The 21276-nt window shown below is 46.6% G+C and overlaps 2 protein-coding genes across 7 annotated transcripts in view; one reads left to right on the forward strand and one right to left on the reverse strand.

The window, feature by feature from the left end:
• The window catches only part of LOC119186599 (transcription initiation factor TFIID subunit 4), a 133860-nt gene extending 129864 nt beyond the window's left edge, over nucleotides 1-3996 (forward strand). For all 6 annotated transcript variants that reach the window (XM_075877422.1, XM_075877417.1, XM_075877418.1 and 3 more), the window contains one exon: nucleotides 1432-3996. In XM_075877422.1, the coding sequence (XP_075733537.1) occupies nucleotides 1432-1539 (108 nt within the window). In that variant the 3' untranslated portion in view covers nucleotides 1540-3996. The remainder of the gene's footprint in view (nucleotides 1-1431) is intronic.
• The window catches only part of LOC142775696 (uncharacterized), a 46689-nt gene that overhangs the window by 3183 nt on the left and 22230 nt on the right, over nucleotides 1-21276 (reverse strand). The gene's annotated exons all lie outside the window — the stretch shown is intronic.

Consider the following 21276-nt stretch of genomic DNA (forward strand, 5'->3'; position numbering starts at 1 on the left):
TTGCTACCGCATCATTACGCGTGTAACACTGCCTTGTGCAATCCGCTCTAGTTTACAGCTATCAGTCTGCAGCTTGTATTGCATGTAGAGTGACGTTTTGTTTTCCGGGCACAGGGTTCGCCCAAATAAGGTTCACTCGTGACAACAGCGGCTGCTGCCTTTGTCAAGCTCACGACCCCATGAGAATAGGAAGGTTGAAAGCTAATGCTTTTGAATCCGACATCGCGACACTCTGTAAAACGCTGGTATAAAAAAGGACCTATGGTCGCTCCAGGGAGAAATGCTCTTATCACACAATCTTTCATCAGTAGAAAGCGCACCACTTAGAATGGTTTACAAGCTGCCCATTGATGCTTGCTGATAGCGCAGGTGCCAGTTTATCACAACCACGCCCTTGGAATCAAAGTTCAGCGCTGCTGCTGCTGCAGGAACTGGTCCCCCACCACCCTTTCCTCCACGTATTTTTTCATGCTCATTCAAGTCGGGTGGCGTGTTTGCTCTCTGCTTGAGCATTCGAGGGCAGGTCTAACAGTGGTGGGTGAGATAGTATCCTGTGCGCTGTCCCTTCCAAGCAACAGAGATGAAGGCATTCTGTAGCGGTCTTCTAGTGGTTTGCTGTGCACGTGATGGGCATGATGTGATAAAATTTGTTCACAAGTATCCATTTTCTGAGAAAGAGCTGAAAAAAATGGCATAATCGAACTCTGCATTAGCAAAGTTACTCCAATGATCCTTGTTTGTTTTCGACATTTCAGGAACAAGTAATACGTCATTGTGCTAAAATTTGCTGCAATAGACCTCTCCCTGTTCACAAACAGTGTGATGTCACCTTGAGCACCCCGCAATGATTTACTTTCAGTGTGATCGCGTGGGTATGTCATGGCATGCTGCAACGGCCGCAAGAACTATGCAGCTCGCTGTGAATTTGGGTTTATGGTATCATTTATTGAGAGAAGGGAGAATGATTTCTAGCTGTCTTTGAGAATTGCGAATTTCAGGCCACGTGCTGGGCTATAATATGACAAAAGCTCATGTTTTCTACTGTGCTCACTTTGAATGATATTGTGGCTGTGTGTTTCCTCCCCTGTTCAGGACCTTGTCACACAGATTCTGTCAAGTATGATGGTTCTTACCAGACTGTGTCAGAAGTCCCTGGTAAACTACAGCAGTTATTAAGTGCCCCAGCCATCAATTAGCGGGCACTTGACACTATACATGTTCTATTACGCGAAATAGTTATTTCTTTGCTTTCCACTAAAGACTATTTGCTTGTTGCTGAGTTTAGCTGAGATGCTGACCTTCTTTATCAATTGTGCTTTCTATTAATCTTTGAGCTACATCTGGCATCCATGCTGACATAATCTGTGCAAATGGGCTCCAAGTCTGCTATGACCTTTTGCCATTTTCAATGTTGTTTCTTTTTTATTTCAGATGCGGCCAAGAGTGAAACGAGTCAACTTGAAGGACATATTGTTTCTTTTGGAGCAAGAGCGCGAGAGCATACACAGTACACTGCTGTACAAGTCCTATCTCAAATAGAAAGGGGCACACATGCAATTGCACCTTGGACACAGGAGTGGCTTCTGATATGCCCAAAGCCACTAGCTCTCAGTAGACAGTGTGTGCACTTCTTGAAGTTTCATCCACTGCCCACCCTGATATGTTGGCTTGTGCCAGCCCAGTACTTCCTATATGTTTTCCAGTGCCCGGGCGAACGCTCTTTTTAGGCCGTGTAGCGCGCTCTTTGCCTCCGCTCGCCGCTGCCGCACAGCGGTGCTGCGCAAGTAGACTACCGGAAGCTGGCGTCGAACGGCCATGCATATTAAGAAGCTCGCGAATTCGTGTTTTTATGCAAGTTTATTTGAATTCGCGCTGCTTTCTAGCTTTTACAGGTTGAGGGCTGATGAAAAGTAACACAAACATAGCAGCGTGCTGCTTTCACCAGGCACTGACCATGGCGACGGCGTGCCCAGCGCACTTGTGGCTACTCCCAGGCTAGGGCACGAGGCGGGTAGGTGGGTGCGTGGCCCGCGAGCCACCGAGGGCAAAAAAAAAAACCGCAAATGTGCTGACCCCCTTCCTCCAAAACAACAAGAACAAAAAAAAGAGCATTGACAGCACCACGGTTTTAGCTAGCGTCACGTGTGTGGGGCTATGCTGCATATGGAGGGGGCTTTACCGAACAGTTTTGTGGTGTATCCGTGTCGTACGCTTTTTTTCGATGCCGTGCATGTGTGCATGGTTTCACTCACGGTGTGGCCCTCGGCGACATTCAGCTTTCTTTTTGTGTTTTTTTTTTAATGCAGACATTTGTGTCCTCACCACTGAGGAGGGTGAACCACCGTCGTTGTGCCATTCGGCCTCTACCCTGCAGTGGTGGCGCAATGCCACACTACACCCACGCCCGCTTCCTTTTAAAATCCGCTCCTTCGCCTGGGCACTGAGAAAATGTAGAAGCTGTTGGCCAGCCTCAAATTCTACCCGCTTAGCAGTACAGTTTGTTGATTTCTACCCCTGTAATTTAAAACAAGCCTCAACTTGAAGTCCGTCCTTTGCTCAACTTGGTTGACCACAGTGCCGCCGCTTAACTGAGTATGACACGATGCTTGCCCAAGAATAGCTGCCTGTTATCATTCATATGGGGTGACCCGTTCTGCCAAGGGGCGACGCTGCTATCAACTTTCTCGAGTCGAAGTGGTCGACCGAGTGGAGGGAAGTTCTAAAATATGGGGGTAGATTGCTTTTTTGTTTTGTTGTTTTAAGGTCTATATTTTGTGCAAAAAGGAAAGTGGGAGAAGCACAGTAACAACCCGCATTTAGAAAAAAGTGATAAGTTTTGTAATGTGGATTTGTATAATAGATTTGTTTGTCACTCACAGATGCAGAGGAAGGGAATAGAATTTTTTTTTTTCGTTATATGTATTTTGAATAGTATAATTGTATACACATGTTGTTTGTTTTTTATCTTCCAAACCTTTAAAGATAACTTTTTGATGAAACTTCTTTTTGAAAGTTTCATGTTCTTCCATTTTCTGTTTAGATAATTGGCAGATTTTTGAATCAATAAATAGCTGTTTGCTTTGGGCTGTCAAGGTTTTTTGCTACAAGTATTCTTTTTTTAACCCACAAGGATGTCGCAAGCTCAACAAAATTTCAGTCTAGTGAATGCTTGTTCAGTTAATGGAAAAGTGCTCTCCATCTACTTATACATATTGTTACACATTTTCTTTGTCCTGTTCCGTATGTTGTATATATGTTTATATACAGATATCTTTTTTGTTTATATACAATATCTTTCTATGTACAAGCTTTCTTGATCTTTTTTCTTTGGCTATGTATAGGTCATGCTTTGTTCAACACAGGAGTATTTGTGCTGTCGTAACTTCTGTGATACATGTAAATTTCTCATGCAAGAGCAATGAAAGAAGTGAGGCTTTGCGAAGTTGTTGAGCGTTGGAAACATTTTTAACCTGATGCAATGTCAACTTCACGTAGGCAGAGTAGTATATGGAATTGTTCGTACCTCTCTCTTTTTTTTTTATGCTCTCTTCGTCACCTTTTTCACAGCCACTTACTTTTTGTTCGGTGCTGTTCAAAAGTTCTTGCATTGTCGCAGCTTCTGTTGTAGGTCGTGCATGTACTACTTGCAAGTGAACTGCAGTGCTTGTAAATATCATTCTTAGTGTTTGTGAAAACATAATGTGCACTGTAATGTAAGTATGCCACATGCATGAAACATTTTGTTTCAGTTCACAAACACATCATGTTAACCTTTGATACCAGATAATTAGCTTATATTTCATAGTTGCTTGTAAATTACAAAGAAATAACCATATGTATGCACATGTTTCAAGAGATATTTAATAAGATTTTATTGTTGAAGGGACACAGTCCTTGAATGAATTTGTAATTACTGTGTGTTTTTGAACTGTAATGTAACTGCAATCGGACTTTTTTTATGCTAAAGTCGTTCCTGCATAAAGAATGAGCATGGTACACTGTGTCATCACTTCCTTCTTCTTCTTTTTTTTTTTTTAGTCTATCCTGGTGTGACATTCATCACTTCAGTTGAACGCCACTTTAAATAATAGATTTCTTGCTTGTTTGGGAGGTCATGTTTCCACAGTGTTTGCAGCATTTTGTGTAGTAAGTTTTTAATTTTGATGTGCAGGTTAATTTGAATATACTGCAGTAGTAAATAAATATATGAGTCACCCTTAAAAACAAAAATTAGGCTAGACATTGAAATGCTGGAAAAAAGAGGAGGGAATGTTACACTACACTTGAACTAAAAGCACAAAAGGGAAGATGGAAACCTGCAATGAAAAATTCGAAAGCAGGGTGTGGATGCTGGAGTCAAAGTTTCGACAAGTGGACTTGTCTTTTCAAGAGCACTATTGATTTTCTCAGAACTTATGTGTGTATTTTTTGTACCCTCTCATTCAATCTAAACAAAGCAGAAGGAGAGCATATCCGCATAAGTCGGGATTGGGAGGGGGCAAAATGGGAGGCCGTCGTGGGGAATGGGATTAGAAAAAAGGTATTTCATGAAAAAAAAAAAGTATTGAGGTCAGGGGGCTGGGTGTGCACACGTGTCACTTGAGTAATGCTTGATGGAAGAAAACACCAGTGAACAATGTTAAGTTAGAAATTTCTAGAAAAACTGAAAACTTATCAGTTTCCGTTGCGTGCTTCGATCATGTAGACAACATGCTAAACTGTTGTCTATATGATCAAATATTCATATTGTCACGGCCAGTACATTGACAAAACAGGGCAGCCTGTTAATGTTAGGTTAAACAGGCTCTGCGTGGACATGGCAAAGAAGTTACCGAAAGCAGTGGCTCAGCATTTTAATCCAGCAGGTCACAATTTTGACGACCTCAAACTTTACATCTGCAAGTCAAACTTCTGGTCCGAAGAGAGAGAAAATATACAGAGCACATATACAGGCCTTAGTCACAAGTTTAGTACACTTCAGCCAGAAGGTATAAATGTTTCTAAAGGTGCTCTTGAGTTCATTTGATATGGTGCATACACAATGGAAACCAATGTTTTGAATCTTCTAGATTTTGAACTTAACATTGTTAAAGGAAGCTGAAGGGATTTTAGAATTCAATCAAACTTCGTGTTTAGGAAGGACCGGCATTATTGTTGATGATTTCATAATTGATTTTGTGGCCGTAACTGCAGGAGCTTTAGAACAAGCAAAATGAAAACTTGTCTTGCTCCGCCCCCGCGAGCGCGCTGAAAGTGTGGGCGTGGAAACATACATCATCTTCGTTTCCTCTGCCCCAGAGAAAGTGTTCTTTCTTATCTTCTACCACGGCCTCCGGGACTAACCCATGACGTGCTGTTACCGGTACTTATCGAAGAGGCCACACTTCAGCAGTGCTGCTTTTGCAGATGACGTGGCATGCCGAGAATGACGTCGCCGTGTTCTCTCGGCATCTCAAGAAGCCCGGCGACCACAGCCTCTGTTTTTTCACTAAAAAGTGGTATGGGCATTCACTTTTGAGAAATCTCACATTGCTTTTCTAATTCAGCAGCATTTTTCTAATTCAACTGTCCTTACACTCTCCTAAGTCATTTTTTTTAGAAAAGTGCTTCAGTTTCCCTTTAAGCAATGTTTTTTTTTTCCCCTAATCATGTATTGACACGTGTACATCGCCCCCCCCCCTCCCCAACCTACCCCGCTATTTTTTTTTCATGGAATGTCTTCTTCCCTCTGACTAACCCAAGTCGCCACAGTGGCCTCTCAATGTACCTCCCTCCCTCCCCAACTTTCGTGGTTGCCCTCTCCTTCTCTCTCCTTTGTTTGGATCATAGGAGAGGGTGCGAAACATACACACACAAGTGCTAAAAATTGGTAGCCTTGAAAAAGACAAGTCCGCTTGTCAAAACGGCTGCTTCACCACCCATCTGTTTATGAATTTCTCACTTCATATTTGAAGCAACTTACAAAAACTGGCTTTGATGTGTTGCAGTATATCTTGGTATCTATCTTTGCTTCCTGTTTCATAGTTTATGCACTCATAAATCGTCTCTCCACACTGGCCACCAAGTACTTTCAATCAACAATTGGTTTATGCATATTTAAGGTAGGAAAGAGGGGCACTGCCTGTATAATAATCTTGACTACTCAGTTACTGAGATATTAAATGGTGGGCTAATGTAACTGTTTATTTGTTTTTATAGTGCACGCCTCGTTGAACAGCATTTGATCGTTTACTTCGAGCAATCTTTAGTTGTGAATGTTCACAATTCTATTGTTACCTGTTCATAGGCTACTGTTTATCCTGTCACTTATTCTCCTCGCTCGCATTACTTACACCCCTGTGAGATTGTTATGAATGGCTGTGGGGTTTGTAACAGTTGTTATGATGTGATATTGGTCTCGTGACTAAAATGAGCATTAGGAATGCCAAATGGTTAGGACATCATTTCAGCTTTGCAATTATGTGAGCGTGGCAGAAGAGCTAAAAAGGTCAATATTTTAGTAATTGATAACTTTTGCAAAAGTTTGTTGTAGACTGAAACATGTTTTGCTTAGGGATACTATTGTCTAATGCAGTTAAAAGCACGCGTGACAAACTTTTCTATTCGGTTGGTAATGTATCACCAATAAACTGCAGCACCTAGTGAAGACAAAAAAAAAAAAATAGCAAGCACTATTATAAACGGCCATCGGAGAAGGGTGCTTATGTTCCTGCACTTTATATGTTATTTAGTGTATACATAACTCAGCAAAAGTAAATGTGCCTTCCATTTTGCTGACATATTGTAAACTGTGAATAGCAGAGAAAGAAAAAAAGACTGAAAAGTGCCATTTCTGTTTTCGTCTGTCAAGTCCTGCTTACATTGCAAGTGTTCTTTTCTTTACACTTGTGGATATCAACGAATGTCGTGCAGGGCAAAATAAGGTTAAGAAATTATGTTGCATGCAAAGCCTCCGAAACGTTTGTGTATAAATGTTTGAAATAGTATTTAGTTTTTACAGGCATTTTTTTGGGCTTGTAAATGTAGCTACATGAAACTGCCGCAGATTTTCGTTTTTGAACATTGAACGTTTCGTCGCTGACTTATCGCCTCAGTATTCCTTGCTGGAAAATTATCATGCCAAAAGCACCTACTGGGACTTGAAAAGGCACTGCAACACATTTTGAACATGATTAGAAAGTGCTGGTGATCTGTAGTTGAGGCTCCTGCGAGCATGTGAGCCGAACCTTACAGGGCAATTCTCAGATGTGTTTTTTTTTTTCTGTAGATATGCGCTCCAATATTAGAGCACCTATTATTAATACTAGAACCTCTGCAAGAGATCCAGTCCGAAGCTTGCAAACTGTAAAGTATGGTAGCGTTGCTGAGGGAGATAAAAAAAAACTTTTATTGGGCTGGGCGGATCGAGGCTCGCATTTGCCCTACCGCTGAAGGCTGATCAGTGCTTATCGCCGGGCTTTGTACAGCAAAGGTGTTTGTCGTGTCTTCACCATATTCTCTGTGGAAACGTAACTGTTGCAACGTGACGTGAGAAGTCCCTTCGGATCACATGCGCATACAAATGCGCCTGTGACAGGCTTGTCTTCGGGGGCCTCACTTCTATACGCTCAACACCGCCGGGTTTAACAATCCAACGTCGCCGAGTAAGTAATATTTCGCCCGTACCCTATAGCGCAAGAGCACGGAGGAACTGAATGCAGTGAGACTTGCATCTCGTGATTGCATCACATGCGCGATGAATATGCCATTCAATAAGCTCTGTTAATCAGTCCCTGTCACAGAGTATGAAAAAAGAAACCGTCAACTGAATTGTGTCTAAGTTAACTATTAAAAGTTCAAAGAAACATATTCTCGGTCACATCAACGTCCAGGAAGACCAGCGATATACGAGGTCTGTTATAAAAGTATTTGGCCTGGGGCCAAAGAAAAGAATAACTGGCATTGAGCCTTTAAAACCTAATCACCCTCAAAGTAGTCTCTTCGGGACTCTCCACACTTCTTCCAGAAGGCCTCTTTTGGAATGGAGTCAAGCTCAGCTGTCTTTGCAATCGTAATGTCTTATCGTGGCTAAAATTGCGCTCCTTTTGATGACCTCTTGCTTTTGGGAAGCAACCATAAGTCTCGGGGGGGTCACGCCAAGAGAGCAAGCAGCCTATTGAACTTAAGGAGTCTGTTTTTTTTTCTTTTGCCAAAAAAGTCTGAATCAAGTGCAAGGATTCATCAGGAGCATTGTCACAATGAATGCATTTGTTTCCTGTTCACCGTAGTCTCTTGCGCCGCACAGCATCACGTAGGTAACGGTGGACATCTCTGTAGTACTGTTGCGTGATTGTCTCGCCCTGTGACGCGTACTCGTGGTGTACCCCACCGCGGGAGTCAAAAGAAAGCAGTCAGCATCACTTTAACGTTGCTGTGCACGTGGCGGGCCTTCCTTGGTCTTGGTAGTGTAATGCTTTCACTATGACTACCGAGATTTGGTATTCGGGTCGTACCCATACACGCTGGACTCGTCACCTGGGATTACCCAGGCAACAGTCGAAGTCTTATGCTCGTCCTCAAAACGTACTAACGTCCTTGTCCGCTTGGCAGCATCCTGATAATGTTCACTGAACGTCATTTGCAGGATTATTTTTAAAATGTTCTCATGCGTATGGGTTTAGGACAGCAGCCAGCTTGGCTCATCATCAAGGGAAATTACAGGATTTGTGCAATGAACGCCATTTGACTGCAGATTTATTCTAAAAAATATTGCCGAGGCACACGTTTTGCCTTACTTCTGTTAGAAATGCACGTGCCATTTTGGTAGATAGTGAAGGAAGTGGACAACGTTTGGAGAGACGCTCGTGAAGTTATGGCCTGTGTGGCGTATTTGTAGCCTGTGTGGCTTGTGTTTTCCTGAAAGTTAGGTAAATCCTTCCCTTTTTAAAACGTCTCGGGTGCTTCAAGGACGCTGGAAGATAACAATTCAGAAGTGGGATGGAAATCTAGTCGCCAACGGATGTGAGTTTTACCAGTGCACGGAAGTGGTAACCCTAACCCTGGTATGGAACATACCGACGATAGAATCAACCTGACTGGTGGTGGAGACGCTGACTCCAACCACGGAGACACCATTACTACTCAGGAACTGCTGCAAGCCCTTCAAGATAAGAACAGACAGGTATCGACCCTTCTAAACAGACTGATTTCGGCCGGCGCAGCACAGCCTCAACCAGCGCCAACGTTCCAGGTGATCACTCACTTTAGCCGCAACATCAGCCCCTTTTACCGCTCCGCGAAGATGCTCCTTCGGCTTGCGAGTGGATTGAAAACGTTCGTCGAACGTCGAAACTTCATTCGTTGACAGCTGCCTACACGCTGGAAATCGCCAAGGCCCGACTGGTTGAAGCTGCCAATGACTGGTACCATTCGAGGAGCTCCCAACTCACATCGTGGGAGGATATCGAGCTACGTTTCCGTCGTACCTTTGTCCAACATGGCTCCAGAGTTAACGCGACAGGCCATCATCTACTCTCAACCGGAAGCGCCGCGGCGGAAGTAGAATATGCCCAGTGTCTACAGAAGCCATAAGTTGTGCCTGTTGCGACCCCCAAAAGACACGTAGACCCACTTTTCAAGCAAGCCTCGCCCCATGCCGTGAACTACAGAGATTGTAAAGCCCCGACTACGAAGGAAGGCAAACAACCACAACCCAATATGTCTGCCGGAGCAACAGGAAACCATAAGACAAGGGTGAAGCTGAAGCCGAAAGCAAAAGAAAGCAGACGAACTCCCAACCCGGTGCTTCGAAAAAGGACAGCGAAGAAAAACCCCGAATGGAGAAATAGCAACAATAAAAGGCAGAGAAGAAAAAAAGGAGGAAGTAGACAAAGCAGCAGCCCTGGGACAAAAGGCGACACATATGGATAAGCAGGAGGTCAGCAAGGTTGCACAAGGTAAAATGCCAAACACCCAGCCAAGCCAAGACGACAAAAACCGTAGGAAAAAACAAGGAAGAACATAAAGAAGCAGTCAACAGACAAAATGTGACAGGTAAGGATAAGCAGGAGGACAACAAGGTTGCACAAGACAAGCTACTAGAAGAAATGGTTAATAGTGCCCGACAAACAGAAAGAAAGAACGAAGAGCCCCGGACCAACCTGAACGAAGATAGCGAGCCAAAACAGCCGAAACCAAAAAACCAGCCGAAACCAAGAACATTGGAAATGCCAGAGCAAATCCGCAGAAAGATTCGCCGCAGATGGGCAAAAAGCCGAAGCCCGAGCCGAACCAAACTTCGAAACTGAAGTGTAGAAAAAAGAACTCTGGCATTCTGCATGTTGTTCCTTTTCTCAAGGTCAAGCCAGTCAAGATGGCCGGAAAGTACGACATCTTGAAAGTTTCACGCTTCGAATGGGCGAACTTCTGCGTGCCATGAAGAGCTTAATGCGCCAGTGTATCGGTATTACGGTTTTATTTGTGTTGTTTTTGTGTCTTTTTTATCTTGTTTCTTTCGTGTGTCATTGACTAAGTATTTCATGTAAGAGCATGGCCGAACATTTGTATGTTAAGTCACGAACATTTTCGGGACAGCCTTAACGAATACGTTAAGCGTTGCAGGATGGCCGAATGTTAGAAATTCACGTGCCCTTTTGGTAGATAGTGAAGGAAGAGGACGACGTTCGAAGAGAAGCTCGTGATTAATGGCCTGTGTGGTGTATTTGTAGCCTGTGTGGCTTGTGTTTTCTTGAAAGTTAAGTAAATCCTTCCCTTAAAGCAACGTCTCGGGTGCTTCAAGAACGCCGGATGTTCACACTTCAAATGAATACATATGTTAATCGCCGACGTGACTTAGGGTTAATAAATGATGATGATGATCTGTGAGGTGCTTATACTATGTGGGGTGTGCAGCCACAAAGGTGTTTGTTAGTCAGCATTAATAAGTAATCTGGTGTGGACTCTTGAATCTTGGTTGCCTCCGCTTACAGCAGAAGTCACTCTTATTCATAGACAGAATTGGCGACTTCCTTTCATGTTGAGAATTAAAGTAGCATGGCTGGATTGGCGGTTATTGCTATTTGATGATTTCGTGCCTCTTGTATTGCACCATCTTTCAACTTATCTCTCGGTGCGGGTGGTAATGGCAGTTTACGAAGTGCGCGCCTTTGTGTTTGGCCTTTTTTTTCTCTATTTACATCAACTTCACCATACACTGTAGCCTGAGCAACTGCTGTAGCTGAGGCCAGAGTGACATGGGCTGAATAAAATTAATCTTTCACCAATTTCTAATCTTAATTCAAAATAAAAGTTTAATAACCAAACGTAATCTACTGAGGCAAATGTTAAAACGATATTTTTTAATAAAAAATGACATTTTTCGAGTAGTTTTCCCCTTAGTGAAATAGCATAGGTTTTAACTGCAGTGCATGTAATGATGACAAAGTAAAGAAATGAAATTTGATCAAAAATCAACATGCTGCTCGTAAGGGCCAAAGCTAGAATTATGGGATGTGTTCAGTATTACTCAAACTCAGCTATATATCAATAATAACATATATCCATGTCAAAAGAGCAAGTTAAAGGAAGATAAAATTTAAAAAAGTTGACTTAATCTAGCCTAGGGCAATAAAATTTTCGTTGTATATATATGATTTTATGCTGATTTTAACTATGTAATCAGTTTTGTAGTAAGTTGCACAGTATTGGTTTCATGGCATGGCGATGTGTAAAGTATTAACTCTTTTTGGACGAACTCTTTCTACCTTTAATCTTTATGGTTCTGAGCCGCTAATCATTTACATTTTTCTACATTAACTGCATAATGCAAATAACTATGAAAAAAGTGGGTATGAGACATTTTATTAGACAAAAATAATTTTATGTGAAAATTTCTTGAATCCTCAACCCATACTGACAGCTTGCTTTATTGACTGATATGTGGGGTTTAACGTCCCAAAACCACCATATGGCTATGAGAGACGCAGTTCCCGAAAGGCATCCCAATCAACAATTTTGAAAACCCGCGGCGGCGGTGCTTTAACATCGAGGGAGATAGACGCGATAAAATGATCGCTCCCCAAGTTCTCATGCAAGTTCTGCCAGAAAGGGCACTCGACGTTCCTGACAAAAGCCAGGTCCGGCGTGGTGTCCCTCGCTACAGAATTGCCGAGACGTGTGGGAAAGTTGTGATCAGTAACTAGTAACATATTAAGATTGGTAGTATGCTGCAGAAGCGCCCGCCCCTTAGCCGTATTATTGATATAGCCCCATGTCTGATGTTGCGCATTGAAGTCGCCAGCAACTGTCAACGGAGCCGAGCCCGCGATTTTGGAGGCTTTGCAGAGAAGCGCATTAAAAGTCTCCCGAGTATCAGATGGTGAGCTATAAACGTTGAGAATGAATAGGTGCTCCTTAAGCCGAGAGTTTGGGATTAACTCAATGAGTATATGTTCCACCTTTAGGTCTGGACGTACATCGCGAACCTCAAAGGAGAACTCTTCGGATATGAGGGTGGCGACCCCGCGTTTTCCTTCCCCCCAGCAGGCCACGGAGCGATAACCCCGGAGGGCCACCTCTCCTTTAAGGGTCTCCTGGAGGAGTATTACGGCTGGCTTATTCTCCTGTGAGCTGACGAACTGCTGCAAGACTGCCTTCTTCCTGTGGAAGCTCGCGCAATTCCATTGCCAAATGACAAATGTTTTATTTAGCTTCGCCATGATTGCTACTTAGGTTTTGCTCCACCACCACCACCCTTGCAGAAAGGGACTGGATGACAGAGCTGACACCAGCGATGGCCTCTTTAATTTCATGGACCACCCCCATAATTTCCTGTTTAAAGTCACTGAACTCCTTCTCGATATCTACCGGAGGGTCAGCGGCTTTTCGCTTACCGCCTCTAGGTTGTGCCTCGGCCTGCTGCACTTTCACCGCCCCTTCCGGCGTGCGTTCGCGCTGCCTAAGCTCCTCAACTAATGCTTTAATCTCCTGAAGCTCACTCCTCAGAGTTGCATTCTCACGCTCTAGCTGCTGTATTCTAGCCGTAGCTTGCTCTGGCAACTGGCGCTGCACGATAGTGCGAGACTCACGTTTTGGGCCCACTCGTTCAGCCCAGGTAGGTTCCTGCTGAATCCGGGCACAGGAGGCAGACCTATCCCTCGAGCGAGAGCGGTGACCCGCACCCCGCCCAGGGTTATCAAGGCCACCCCCCTGGTTGAACCCAAGGCCGGGAGCTTTCTGTGGCACGAACTCCGCGCGCTGCTTGTTTGCTTTTCTCCGTCGTCGCCTTCTACGCCGAACGATGTAGGGAACCTGGTACCTGCTTTGGCAGGCCCGATCCGCGGTCGGATGCGCTCCTCCACAGATGGAGCACTTCGGCTGGCACGTATGATTCTCGGGGGGCGATGAGACCCCACAGTCCGGGCAGGTGATGACTGTAGGAGTGGGACAAACGTCCGAGCGATGTCCCAGCTTTCCGCAGGTTCGACAGGCGTCGATTTGTCGTCGGTAGAGCGTGCACCGGATCAGGTTCGTCCCACACATGACGTAGTTTGGAACTTTCATACCGTCAAACAGGACGATCACCGTGGGCGTTTTCTTGATGCGCCGTACTCCAAGAACCTTCGGATTTCTTGCGTGCACGAAGAGCTCACCAAGCCGGTCATCAGAGAGCTCAGGGTCGATACCGCGAACAACTCCTCTGCACGTATCCCCGGGTGGCGTCACGTAAGTAGAGACTTCATGGAGCGTTTCTCCCACTCGAATTTGCTTCACTTTAGCGCAGGCTTCTGCGTTCCTAGCGTGTGGCGTGCTGATCACAAAAATGTTCTGCATTTCATTGGCACAAACAATATCTTCCTCAGCCTGCGGCGGGCCGAGACAAGCAGCCATCACCAAAGCTTGGGTAACCTTGATTCCACTGACCTTGCGCACATCCATGCCTCCCTTGGGACGTACGACAACCCGGTAGTGATCTTTAGGCAATCGCGGCAGGCGCGACGCGGCGATGAGCTTGTTTATCGGCCCCTTCGGGTGCGCTGGACGGGCGGCACGATGACCGGCACTGGGGCCAGGGCTGTCGCCGGGCGTAAAATCCTTATGCTGCTTCTTCCGAGAGTGGGCAACAATCCATCCGGAGGCTTCATCCTCCTGCCTGGAGATTTCTTCGCCGAAGACCATCTCCTCGAGCGGCATCCTCGAAGCGTCTCGCTCGGCAGGCCGAGCTGAGCGCCAACGTGGCACAGGGTGAAACACCCAAATAAAAGTTGGAAAGCTTGACCTACCCGCCAAAGTCGGTATCCACTCGATCCTTGAAAGAAACTGGATCAGATGAGTCGAAAAACCGAGGTCGATCGGCAAATTTGCGGTCAAAAACATTTTAAAAAGCAGGAGCCGATGCGAGCGCGTCCGGCTCGCGTCTAGCAAGCGGCGTTCCTCCTCAACTGTCTGCCTCGATCAGTAGTCACCGTTGATGGTACACCGAAACGGCTAATCCAGGTAGCAAGAAAGGTACGAGCAACTGTTTCTGCCGTGATGTCAGGCATCGGAGCTGCTTCAGGCCACCTAGTGTACCTGTCAATACACGTAAGCAAATACGTATTTCCCCGACATGGAGGTAATGGCCCGACAATGTCCAAATGAATGGTGTCGAAACGTGCATCAGGGAGAGGGAATTTTCCCCGTGGAGGCTTGGCGTGCCGTTGCACCTTGATACGCTGACACGCTCTGCAAGTGCGAACCCAGTCACGAATGTTAGCGCGTATGCGCGGCCAGACATAGCGTTCAGTGACCAGATGTTGCGTGGCTCTTACGCCTGGATGGCAGATGGAGTGGAGGGTGTCAAAAACAGCTTGACGAAGCTGTGAAGGAACATAGATACGAGTGCAGTTGCGTGAAACATCGCACCAGTGCGTAACTTCGTCGTCGGGAAAGTTGACTTGTTCCTGTCGGAGGGAAGTAGATGATCGGAGTCGTGGAAGCTCATCGTCTAATGCCTGTGCCTCCGCAAGCGAGGACAATGAAAAGTCGGTGGTGCCTGTCGTGGCATTGATTGTAATACGACTGAGAGCGTCTGCTGCACTGTTAAAGCTGCCTTTTACATAACGTATGTCTGTGGTGAATTTGGCAATGAAAGCAAGGTGTCGAAGTTCTCTAGGAGCGTGCGTGGCACTGCAGGAACGTAAAGCCGAAACAAGGGTCGGTAAGAATAGCAAATTGTCGCCCTTCAAGGAAGTACCTGAAATGCTTCACCGCAAGGTAGGCCGCGAGGAGCTCCTGTCCGAAAGTACTATATCGGCGCTCAGTGTCGCGTAACTTGCGGGAAAAGAAGGAAATTGGAGCCCATGCACCATTGATCCATTGATGAAGAGCGGCCCCAACTGCTTCTGAAGAAGCGTCCACCACGAGGCTAGTGGAAGCAGTTGGTGAAGGGTGGTGCAGGAGGGTGGCCTGGGCGAGCTTGGTCTTAACGGTGGCAAAAGCTTGATCCGCGACCGTGTCCTAGGGAAGTACGGCTGACTCGGCTTGCGAAGTCGAGAGTAGTGCTTCCAGAGGCTGCAGCAGTGTAGAGCATGTAGGGATGAAGAGGCGATAAAAATTGACGAGTCCGAGAAAACGTCGTAGACTGCGTATGGACGTGGGAGGCGGGTACTTGAGGATAGCTTGAACCTTGTCAGGTAGAGGAGTGATGCCATCTTTAGAGATCTGATGTGCGTGGAATGCTATCTCTCAGACTCCGAACTGACACTTTTCTACATTGATGACAAGGTCGTAATCACGCAGTCGAGTGAAAAGCTGACGTAGATGTGCCTTGTGCGTTTCAGCATCCTTGCTGGCAACGAGAAGATTGTCTATATATGCGAAACAAAACGGTAAGCCTCTTGTGACTTCGTCTATGAAACGCTGAAATGTCTGAGCTGCGTTTCTCAAACCGAAAGGCATTCGTAAATACTCATAGAGCCAAAATGGGGTAATTACTGCAGTTTTGGGAATGTCAGAAGGTTCAACGGGGAACTGGTGATAAGCTTTTACAAGATCAATCTTCGAGTATACAGTTGTGCTGGTTAAAAGGGCAGTACAGTCCTGAATATTGGGTAACGGGTATCGATCTGGAACGGTGACTGCATTGAGAGCCCGATAATCACCACAGGGCTGCCAGTCATTGTTCTTCTTGGGAACCATTTGTAGCGCCGACGACCACGAGCTTGATGATGGACGAATGATTTGCAACTGTAACATATTGCCACAGCTCGACCATCGCAGAAGACGCGTACCACAATTCGCGTTCGTAAAAGCCGTCAAGCAAGTAGCAAGAAAGCCGCGCCATGGAACGCCGTCCTGCACGCGCCACGATGCTACGCCATGGGACTGGCACGAGACTCGAAGGGCAGAAGAAGAGACCGACGAAGTTGAATCAGCGAGCACAGACATTTTTTGGGCTGACCATTTTTAGCTTCGAGTTTACGGGCACAATTTCGCCCTAAATAAAGAGTTTATATAGTACCAGGTGCTATATTTATTCGTAACAATCTGGTGGACGTGCTGGGTATGATTCTAAGCCCACCACAGGCAAGGAGAAGCCCAGATCCCAGAAGATTGGAGCCAGCAGAATTGACACCTGTGCACCAACGCACGAGTCGCCGACTACGTGGTGAGCAGCCCGAGTTTGGCCCCCTAATTGACTCATCAATACCTGTCGAGACCTCAAGCACAAGTGTCACTGCGATGGCCACTCAGTCGATGCCATCTTCATCTCACCTCATCGTGGATTCGCCACGTACACCAGAGGTCTTCCACGGTGAGACCTTTGAAGACGCCGAGGATTGGCTTGAAGGCTTCGAGCGCGTTGCACGTTTGAATGGTTGGGACGAAGCCCGAAAACTTCGTTATGTTTACGTCGCCCTGCAAGATTTGGCACGTACGTGGTTTGAGAACCACGAAGCGTCCTTGCTGTCATGGGACGACTTCCGACGAGAGCTAATCGCAACCTATCTGAACACGGACCGCAAAGAGAAGGCAGAGGCTGCTCTTCAGGCGAGGAACCAGCGGAATAACGAGAGCGTGGCCATGTACATAGAAGACATGTCACGGCTCTTCTGCCGAGCCGACCAAAACATGGCCGAGGAGAAGAAGTTGCGGCACCTAATGCGCAGAGTAAAGGAAGAAATTTTTGCAGGCTTGGTGCGTAATCCACCGCGAACTGTGGTGGAGCTCCGGTCCGAGGCAACGACCATGGAAAGGACACTACAACAACGTGCGCGACTGTACAACAGAGACTTCAGTGTCTCTTCAGTCAGGGCGGAGTCAACAACCCTCCCCACCAACGTTGACGTCCTCCGGGAAATGGTGAGGGCTATTGTTAAGGAGGAGCTCCAGAAACTGCAACTCCCCCAAAGTCCTTCAGCGATGCTCTCGATTGCGGACGTTGTGCGTGAAGAAGTGCGGCAAGCAATTATTCAACCGCAGCCTCAGGTGCCACACCACTCGCAACCGGAACCTCAGCCACAGCTGTCGTACGCGCAAGTCGTACGGCAAGACATGAGACGCCCGAGCTTTGCACAAGCTCCCGTTATGCCACCGACCTTTCCTCGCAGTACTCCAGCGCCGATGCCAGAAGCAAGACCCCGCAAAAGTGATGTATGGCGCACGGCAGACCGGCGGCCCCTCTGCTACCACTGTGGGGAGGCAGGTCATCTTTACCGGACATGCCACTACCGTCGAGTCGGGCTACGCGGCTTCCCAGTGAATGCGCCCTGCCCTCGTAACGGTGAGCGCCCTTACGAAATCGAAGAATATTTATCTTCGCGCTATGCCTATCCAAACACTCAGCGACATGAATCGCGGTCGATTGCACCAATGCGCAATAGGTCGCCGAGTCCACACCCATTATCTACTTTCCCGAGGCGTCGTTCACCAAGCTCGCGACGGGAAAACTAGAACCGGCGACCTGTGGAGGCAGGGCCGCTGATTTTCGAAAAACTGAAAACCCTCCATCGCTAACCGGATCAGACGACGACACTGACACAACGACGGACAAGCGCAGTAATGGTGACGTGACATCCGAGCTACAAGTCAGAATAGACGACGTCGAAACCATAGCGTTAATAGACACAGGTGCAGACTACTCAGTAATAAGTAGCATGCTCGCAAAGAAGCTGAAGAAAGTGCTCACTCATTGGACCGGACCGCAGATACGCACCGCCGGCGGGCACTTAGTCAGCCCCGTAGGATTGTGCACAGCGAGAGTGGGAATAAGAGGCCATGTGTACGTCTGCAGTTTTATTGTTCTCCCTGAATGTTCCCGTGAGGCAATTCTGGGCATGGACTTTCTGCAAGCAAACAGTGCCATCATCGACTTGCAGAAATCCCAAGTTTCTTTCTCTACAGAGAACGCTGTTGCCGTGTGTCATGCGGAGCAACCAATTGTTTCGTCTCTTCGTATTGTGGATGAAGGTGTGACAGTGCCGCCACGTAGCATTGTGACAGTTTCTGTGAAAAGCGACGTTTTTCGTGAATATGCCGGACTAGCTGATGGAAATGTCGAACTGCTGCTCACAAAGGGAATATGCGTGGCGAGAGATCTAGTGAACCTGCGGAACGGATATACTGATGTGCTATTGACTAACTTTACCAATGAGGTACAGCATGTGGCGAAGGGAGCAGCCATAGCATCACTTCATGACTTCATACAAATCTCAGATGTTTGCACCATAGGAAAAGTACCTACAACGCCCTCAACAGTGGACAGTGTCCTCGAGAAAATAGATATTGACCGAGAGCTTTCATCTCTGCAGAAAGACCAGATTGTGGAGTTGATCAAGGAATTAGCAGAGTGTTTTTCCTCTTCTTCGAAAGTCGGACGTACGCCTGTAGCAAAGCACCACATTGTAATCGAAGGGCATGTTAGACCAGTATGTCAGCATCCATACCGAGTAGCTCCAAAAGAAAGGGAGGCGATAAAGAAGCAAGTACAGGAGATGCTCGACGACGATGTCATACAGCCCTCCAAAAGCCCATGGGCATCGCCGGTAGTACTGGTGAAGAAGAAGGACAACACCTTGCGGTTCTGTGTTGATTACAGAAAACTCAACCTCGTCACGAAGTGAGACGTGTACCCACTCCCACGAGTCGACGATACGTTGGATAAACTGCGCAATGCTCACTTTTTTTCATCGTTGGATCTAAAGAGCGGGTACTGGCAAATAGAAGTCGACGAACGAGATCGGGAAAAGACGGCGTTTGTGACACCCGACGGACTCTACGAGTTCAAAGTACTCCCATTTGGTTTGTGTTCTGCTCCCGCTACCTTCCAGAGGATGATGGACACTGTGCTCTCCGGCCTCAAACGGCAGCCATGTCTTGTCTATCTGGATGACGTAGTAATTTTTTCCACTACGTTCGAGCAGCATGTACAGAGATTAAGAACGGTACTGGACGCTATTCGTATGGCTGCACTTACGATCAAACCCGAAAAGTGCCACTTCGGGTTCCGGGTGCTTCGGTTCCTCGGGCACATTGTCAGTTCTCATGGTGTCCGCCCAGATCCGGATAAGATCACTGCGGTTGAAAATTTCCCAAGGCCAAGAGACAAGAAAGCTATGCGACGTTTCCTGGGGCTTTGTGCCTACTATAGGCGCTTTGTTGAAAATTTCTCCAAGATTGCGGAACCACTGACACGGCTTACGAAGGAAGGTGTGCCATTCATCTGGCACCAAGAGCAAGAAGACGCCTTCTCTGAGTTACGACGGCGTTTGCAGTCACCTCCCATACTTGCTCATTTTGACGAAGATTCCAAAACAGACATTCATACGGACGCCAGCAACGTTGGCCTCGGTGCTATTCTTGTTCAATGGCAGAACGGGGAAGAAAAAGTTATTGCTTATGCAAGCCGCACTCTGTAGAAAGCTGAGTATAATTATTCAGCTACGGAAAAGGAATATCTCGCAGTTATATGGGCCATCAGTAAGTTCCGTCCATATTTATACGGGAGACCATTCCGCGCCATCAGTGACCATCATTCATTGTGCTGGCTTGCGAACCTCAAGGATCCTTCCGGAAGACTTGCTAGATGGAGCCTACGTCTACAAGAATATGACATCACCGTAGTCTACAAGTCTGGCCACAAGCACAATGACGCGGACTGCTCGTCACGAGCACCAATCCAGAACTCGTCTCCTGAGCATGAACAAGACTTCGCATTTCTTGGAGCTGTGAATGTGTCGCAGATGGCTCATGATCAACGAATGGACCCAGAATTACTTCTGCTCATTCAATATTTAGAGGGGCAGAGTTTTCGTCCGTGGACTACGTTCCTCCGTCCTCCGCAACAACGTTCTCTACAAGAGAAACTTTCAACACACCGGTGAAACGTTCCTACTGCTGATACCATCATCACTGCGAGCGGAAATTTTAGAAACGTGTCATGATGACCCATCGGCAGGTCACTTGGGCATTAGTAGGACTTTGGCGAAAATCCGCCGGAGATATTACTGGCCAAAATTGATGGATTCAGTACAGCATTACGTAAGATCATGTCGAGAATGCCAAAGACGCAAAGTACCACCCCTAAAACCAGCAGGTCTTTTGAAACCGATAGAGCCACCGAAAGTCCCGTTTGAGCAGGTCGGAATGGATTTGCTGGGACCATTTCCTATGTCATCGTTTGGGAAGCGCTGGATAGTTGTAGCAACCGACTACATGACCCGGTATGCCGAGACGTCATCTCTCACAAAAGGAACGGCAAATGAAGTGGCTCAGTTTTTTGTGACCCAGATAGTGCTGCGACATGGCGCACCTAAAGTTCTTATAACTGACAAAGGAACTGCGTTCACTGCCAGGCTAGTACAGTCTGTCATGAAACTAACGCACACCGACCACAGAAGAACTACCGCATACCATTCGCAAACTAACGGGTTAACTGAAAGGCTGAACAGGACGCTTGCTGACATGATCGCGATGTATGTGGACGTTGAGCATCGGACTTGTGACACGATATTACCGTATGCTACATTTGCATACAATACCGCAGTACAAGAGACAACTCACTTCACGCCATTTCAACTTGTTTATGGTTGGACAGTAATAACGACATTAGACGTGATGCTGCCTGTCAACAGCACGGATGAAGAGGACCCTGACATAAGCGAATATGTAGAAAGGGCAGAAGAGGCGCGACAACTAGCACGGAACCGCATCATTCAACAGCAGAACGTCGACGCGCACCGTTACAATCTAAAACGAAGGGACGTTCAATACTCCCCTGGAGACCAAGTGTGGGTCTGGACGCCTGTACGTGCACGTGGC

Source organism: Rhipicephalus microplus, chromosome X (genome assembly GCF_043290135.1).
Source record: "Rhipicephalus microplus isolate Deutch F79 chromosome X, USDA_Rmic, whole genome shotgun sequence".
In the NCBI taxonomy this organism is placed as follows: Eukaryota; Metazoa; Arthropoda; class Arachnida; order Ixodida; family Ixodidae; genus Rhipicephalus; species Rhipicephalus microplus.